Source organism: Malus domestica, chromosome 01, assembly GCF_042453785.1.
Source record: "Malus domestica chromosome 01, GDT2T_hap1".
Lineage (NCBI taxonomy): Eukaryota > Viridiplantae > Streptophyta > Magnoliopsida > Rosales > Rosaceae > Malus > Malus domestica.
Genome location: NC_091661.1, coordinates 19,091,902 through 19,099,106, shown reverse-complemented (window position 1 = coordinate 19,099,106; position 7,205 = coordinate 19,091,902). Strand labels below are relative to the sequence as shown.

Below are 7,205 nucleotides of genomic sequence, written 5' to 3'. Positions count from 1 at the left end.
TTTTGTCAAGTACTATTTGTATTTAATTTTAAATAAAAATATTTATAATAATGTCTGACCGTAAGATGTTCGATGAATCGATATGATTCACAAATCTCCGAAATCTTCACAAAAAGAATCATGAAAGAATCCTCTTCCTATTCTTTGGACCATATGGTGGGGTTCACCCAATGACATGGCAATCATAATTTTCTTGGGGTCCAATATTTAGATTGGAGAAGGCTTGCTGGAAGGAACCTCGGACAATTAATGAATGGGTAAATTAACATATCTCTTCCACCAAGGTCACCAGATCAAGTGATCTGGATCTTTGAAATTTCATTTAATGATCCATCTGCTTTGATCTCTTAAAAGCTATAATAATTTTTTGCCATTGAATGAAATTTCAAAGGTTCAAATCACTAGATCTGGTGATCTTGGTGGCTCTTTCCGATAAATTGTAGCTAAAATATAAGTTTTTGTATAATATAATTTACCCTTGATAAAGTTTGAAATAAACAAAAGATTAGAAGAAGAAAAAGTGTGTTTAGTGGATGTCAGTTAGGCAGCCCAGCAAAATTCATAGCATTGGTGATGACTGATTTAATATTACGTGCACTTTTTGTTAGACAATGCTTAGGGTTAACATCATTGTATATTAATATGTAAATTATTATTGGGATGTGCTTAGTTGATTTCCTTCTTTGGGGATGAAAACATTCTCCTACTTGCAAATAACGTGTCATCTCCGATTTTTATTTTTATAACCAGAACCGTTTAATCTCTTAATCTTTATTTGAAAATCATTCATACAAAAAAAAATTATTTGAATTTCAGATTGTTTAGTAATCTAAATGTATCAAATAAATCAACAGTTCATCATGAATATGTTACTTGATACCTACACTGTTGATTTATTTTGATACATTTAAATGGAATTGTATCCGCTCCGGACCTTAGTGTCCTGAGCCTAGGGATCAAATCATCTGGACCGCTGATTGGTATGTAAAATAAATCAAAGCCGTTGGTTTTGTATGGTGGGCCAGGAAAATGAGTTAATGGGGACCATTGGATTGAATTTGTACAGTCCAGATGAATTGATCCTTAGGTTCCAGACACTAAAATCTAGAGCGGATCCAATTCCCATTTAAATGATTAAACAATCGCCGATTCAAATGATTTTTTTATAGGGAACTTTAACAAAAAGCTCCTGTTACTATTCACTTTAACGAAAAACTACATTTTTATACTAAAAAATCAATCCTGGTACTATTTACTTTACCCTTTATTTTGTCATTTTCGTTAAAACTCAAAGTTTTTAAATTATTTTCATGTTTTCCTTTTTTTATAAGGACAATTTTCAAATGAAGATAAGAACACGTTATTTACAAATAAAAAAATGAACTCGTTCCTCCGATGCAAGCATTATTATTATTTTTATTTTTTTCTGACAAAGTGATACTCTAAATATACAGTAACTTATGGAGAAATAGATTTAAACTCAAACGCAAAATGGAAAGCACTGTGATCTGGACAAATAAACAACGGTCCATCGTGGTGATACGCATTTTGGGCATAGTCCAACAAGATCATGAATTTGCATTTGCTTTCTCAAGAGTCATCGGCCGAAGGATTAAAAAACTATGAACAAGTCAATTTTATTTATGTGTTTTTCATTTTTATTTTTTTCTCTCCTATGGAATTCTAGGACAGTTTCCCACATCTACCAGTTCTTTGATTGATTCAACTTTCGAGAACAAGAAGTCTGTGTTGACGACAGTTTTTCTCTTGATTTTACCCGCTATCGCAGCGTTTTATGTCTGTAAATCCACCAAGTAGACAGAAAATTACGCACAATAATAAATGATTGACACAAGACATGGATGGTTGGCTTAAGACTTTTATTACACTCATTTTAACATCTTACACCCCCCATTTTAATTTAGACCGTTAATTCTATTTAATTTATTCAATTCGATGATCATAAATAAAAAACGAAAAAATCATTCCCCTTTATACATTTCTATATCTTACACGGGCACGTCGTGTGCATGATGTCAGTGGAATCATATTTGTTTAGTTAAATTAGGAAACCCAACAGGAGTTTGGTGCTCGATTATAACTAGGTCACTGTGTTCTAGCAAAAGACGACATTTTATATCAACATCAAACGTCGTATATACGAACAAACATGTTGCACAATTTATTGGGTACTCTCCATATATTATTAAAAAGTAGATTGCACAAGAGCATGCGTCCATTAGAAACCTTCCTTCCTTCGACACCGACAAAGTCGAAGAAAAGCTTCATCTTCTTCCTAGGACCTGAAAACTTCCGGTTTCCCCTCCCACCACAATAAAAACTTCATAGGGGAAATGCTAAAACCTTAATTCACTTAACCAACCAGGGATTTCACACACTGAAATACCGACGACGCAACAATTCCTTTTTCTTCTTTTGGGAAAGACAATGGTGCAACAATATGCATACATGCAATGGTAATATTCAACAAAAACAGACTTACATGACAACAATACAGATCTACTATAATTTAGACAAATGCATGCTGACACGGGACGGGATGCGGCAAAGGCGTATGCATGATGACTTAGACATAGGACTGCAACACTAGAATCTAATTAACTGGGTGCTCACCGTCATGGTAGACAGACTCAGGACAAGTGTAACAAAAAATCCCACATCATTTCTGCGCAATATCGTAAATGCTGCAGAGATGAAGAGGACAACCATCAAAACCCGGAGACTGCAAGGCCGTATAGGTTGCTCACACATGCATGCTGACCAAGACTCGTTGAAACTTCAAATGAAAAGCCCGCACCTTCATTGCCATGTGAAATCCTGCAAGTTTACACATGAAATTAGATAATTTCTTGAATGTCGTGGCATTAATCATATTCGGATTAGACGGAAACAAAATAAAATATAAAACAAAGATCTAAAGGGGGTAAACTGTAGGAAAATCTGAGCAGTTACTCGACTAACATAGGAGGTTAAGTTATACAGCAATACAACATACATGCCACTAACACGAAAATACGTGAGAGGATAAACAAAGGTATCATTACCAAACAGAGCAAATACAGTAGAATTAATAGTCAAAGGTAAGATATGCAAACAGGGAAGCTAGGAAATTCATAGATGCAAAATAGTGCTAACACTCACTCACAGGTTTGACATATTGTGCTAGCATGCTTAGATTGAGAAATAGAAACGAATACAGCAAGAGCTTAAACCAACTAAGCTTTCACTGTAACTTGAGGAAACCCCTTGAACATTGAACACACAAGAACTAAACATCAACTCTAGAGACCCTCTAGTACAGAAAGAAAATCGAGACAATTCAGTTCAACAACTATTTTTTTTTTACACTTTTAATCAATAAATGTTCCCAAACAAGTAATAACTTTTTTCTTACCATCCAACTTCTACTATGTAGTTTACCAGTGGCAGTATTTTCAGCATGAATCAAATATTAAAGCTACTCATAACAATTACCTAAACAAGATGTATTCCTAGGCCGTTATTTTAGCATTCCAATAGACAAAACATCTTTTAGATACAAAAAAATTATCCAAGGGAAGAAGAGCATATAATGACAGAGGATATGAGTAGATAATTTCTTATCTAGCCCAATACATTTCGATCAAACTGCAAGATAAACTCATTGCTGAGTAACAAATAACTAGCCAACATCCTTTCTGTGTCAGAACATATGTAGCCCCACCCCACCAAAAAAAAAATTGTGTATCACATCACCAACTATTGCCACAATATAAATATATCACAAACAATTCCAGATTGTAATTAAAACATGTGCATGCATATCCATAGAAAATACTAGGGATGGTGCATAACTAAGAGAACAAGAATGTTTTATATGCATACTCACCACTCAAACAATCGGGCAATTATAAAATTCGCAGAGACGACGTAGTTCTGCCTGATTGGCTGGGTCAAGATACTGACTGATGATTTGAGGGTATCTGTTAGGGGAAAGTTTGGAAAACCCAGCCAATGAAGTTACCAAAAATTCTTTCGGATCCCTTATATCTTTCAGAGGGTCATCCTCTCTCTTCCCAGCATTGTGGAGACGAACAAAGGTGGCAGAGTAACCTGTGTTTTCAGCAATATCAGGCATTTCTGGATCCTCTTCAACCCTGTCCTGTTCAGGCCGCGAAAGAAGGGTCATAATGCTGTCCAGCATCTTCCCCCAGTGTTCAACAGCTGCGGCATCCAGAAGTGCTGGAGATTCACATAGAAGTCTGGTTGATGCAACAGCAGTCAACTTAGTCTCAATGACTCCTGTAATAAGCTTAAGATTGGATATCCAAAACTGCACCAAGATGACCTGAAATATGTTGCCCTGAACAGCATTCATTGTATCTGCAAGGTTTTGAGAGCCGTGTTTGACCAGAAAGAGTGACATAAAAATCAAGAGAGACTTAATAAACTTTCCTGTTTGCCTGGTTTGGAGCACCGTGAAAAGGGCACTCCAAATGCCACCAATGTAAGGCGCAATCACATTATACTCAAGGCTGTCGATAATAGTATTTAGCACATAGAAACCCTGTTCATCTGTGCTACGAGCTGAGACAAGCTTATTAAATATCACAAGCACTTGCTGCAACCTCCCCCCTTGGTTGAGCTCATGGGGTGCCTTGTAAAGGAATGCTTGAAGCAAACGCACAAGAGCTGGAACATTAGACGCCTTTTTCCATAAATCAGGGGACAAAAGTATCTCAAAAATATGCATGTAAGACGGTGAGATTGGCGGGTTATTCAACTCAACTAGCTGAGCAAGCAGCTGAAATGCATAAGGAAAGAACTCGGTCACATCTTCCCCCAGTATCTTCTGGAGGCTGGGAAATAGGCTCGTCTCAAAAAGTGATATTAGAGAGGCATTCTTCCCACATGCACGCTTCACAAGAACAGCCACCGACTCAAAAAGATAGTGGTTAAATATTGGATTCTTGGGGTTTTCACAAGCTTTGTTGAGTATTAATGTAAACCCTTTAATGCAAGGATCAGCAATCTCAAACGATATGTCTGCAACCCCGAGAACTCGCATAATACACTTCATTATGTATTGGTTTTCCTCAGATTCTGGAACCTTCAAGGCCTCAAAGAGATTGTTCATCAGTTGTGGTAGAACAGGAGAAATATCTGTTGAAGTGTATCTTGCTCTTCCACCATCGTCCTTTACCATCAAAAGTTTCTCAATACAACTTGCAGCATAGGAGTGAACAACATTTGACTCTGCACGAAGGAACCGAATCAAATCTGGAAAAAATTGCAATGCCATAGGCTTTGGTATGTGATTCCTGAACATTGTGAAAAACTTCAGTGCACCGGCCTTGAGCATCGGAAACCCATTGACATCCTGACTCTGCAATTCTGGAGCAATTACCGTCCCAAAGAAGCTCTGAACATCAACAAGATCAGTCGAAACAGAAGTACCACCAGCCTTCTTAATAGCAAGTGATACAACCAAGTATATAGCACAGTCCTTATCCTTCCAATTCACAACTGGGTTTGTAGCAAAAGAGCTTAGCAAACTCTGTATCTGCAGAGAAACCAAATTGGTAACCTGTTGTTTATAATTGCTAGCGATCCCTTTAAGAAGCTCACATGCAATCCTCCTCCTAGTATCGAGATCACTACCCTCCATATCCCTCCTGACGAACTCAATATAGTTCATTTCAAATAATTCCTCATCCTCCTCCCTCAGTCTCACATTAGGGATCACAATGCCCTGACAAATCTGTGGTATCACACCCTCAGCAGCAAAAAGATTATGATGCACACTTGTGCTAACTGTGGTCAAGAACTTAATAGCTGTAACAGCCAACTGATCACGGCTCGACACTTGAGACACATTCACTAATAATTGCCAGACAGCGAGCGCAAAATCATTCAAGTACACCTGAAATTCTTCCTCATTCTTTTCCATGTAAAGGTTAATATTCTCGCAAACAGCTGCACGCAACCCATCGACCAGCGCAAGCCCATCAGCGCTACTCTCCAGCGCTGGATAACTAGTGGTTAAATATTTTTTCATCTCAGTCATCCACTCATTCATATGGTCCTCAAAAAACTCAGGCAACTCTTGAAAATTCAATGAGTAGAAAATCCTACAACACAATCTCTGTGAGTCAAAAAGGGGCTTAAGCACCACGGCAGACCCTCCGGAATTAGCAGCAGACTCGATCAAGTTTGCAGTTTTCATGAAAATTTCCAAAAGGGGTGCGGCGAAATTATCCAAACAGTATTTCAAATCAAGCAAAAGATCATTGGTCTTGTACTGATAACGAAATTTCTTAAAAATGGAGTTGGCAGTGCCGAGAATACCGTTAATGGAGGCGTAGTCGCCAGCAAGCGAAGCCGCCCCAAGGCTGGAGATGAGCTCGGGGAGCAAAGCGGGCCACAACTTGGGGAAATCGTGCTTGCCAATGAGGACTAGGGCTTCGCTGAGCTGGCCCTGAATCTTGGGTGTCGCGGAGAGCATGAGGGAGACGATAAGGCCCTTGATCTGGTCCTTCTCGGCGTCGGGGATGGGGATCTCGTCGGAAGAGGGGTTGGGAGCCCATCGCGCCTTGAGGTGGTTTTTGAAGTTGACGGAAGCGGCCTGCCGGATCTGATCATCAACGGTGGGCTCGGCGACGAGGCGGAGGACGGCGAGGCCGTAATTGGGGTGGAGGGATGCCTCGGATAGTGAAGCCTCGGCGCGGCGGCGAGGCTCCGGGGCCGGAGAGAGGGTGTGGAGGAAGCACTGAGAGAGGTGCTGTAGGGTTTCGGGATTCCATTCCATTGTTGGGATGGAGCTCTCGCAGTATCTAGATTTTGGTGGGGTGGGACTAGGGTTTATGCAATGTGTGGAGATTTTGAATGTGAGCGAGAGAGAGAGAGAGACAGCGAGCGAGGAGAGGGAAAATTGAAGAGTTGGGGGATTTTTAAGGGTACGTTTGCACCAAGAAATTTAAAATTATTAAGGAATTTTAAAATGATAGAAATTGAAATGACAAAATTTTATTTTCTAGAATTTATAAATTTTCTTGTTTTGTTAATCTAAAAGAACAATAGAATTGAATACGGAATTTGTTATTTTTAAACTTTCAATCATGTAAATTGGGAAATGACACCTATTTACATGAAATTTGAACTTGGGAATTGAAGATCTCAAATTCCAAGTTTTTTTTTCACGCGGA

At 38.8% G+C, this 7,205-nt stretch overlaps 1 protein-coding gene across 1 annotated transcript; it reads right to left on the bottom strand.

Annotated features, from left to right (window-relative positions):
* Nucleotides 1–2,114: 2,114 nt before the first annotated feature.
* On the bottom strand, nt 2,115–6,960 carry LOC103417637 (exportin-2). The gene is made up of 2 exons (XM_008355810.4): nt 3,890–6,960; nt 2,115–2,838 (listed from the first exon to the last, which is right to left on the bottom strand). Exon 1 carries the CDS (start codon nt 6,806–6,808, stop codon nt 3,893–3,895), a length of 2,916 nt encoding a protein of 971 aa, XP_008354032.2. The 5' UTR covers nt 6,809–6,960; the 3' UTR covers nt 2,115–2,838; nt 3,890–3,892.
* Between the last annotated feature and the right edge of the window lie 245 nt (nt 6,961–7,205).

What these genes read in the sequence shown, in the direction of transcription:
- LOC103417637 (XM_008355810.4), bottom strand. Translation starts at nt 6,808, where the DNA reads ATGGAATGGAATCCCGAAACCCTACAGCACCTCTCTCAGTGCTTCCTC.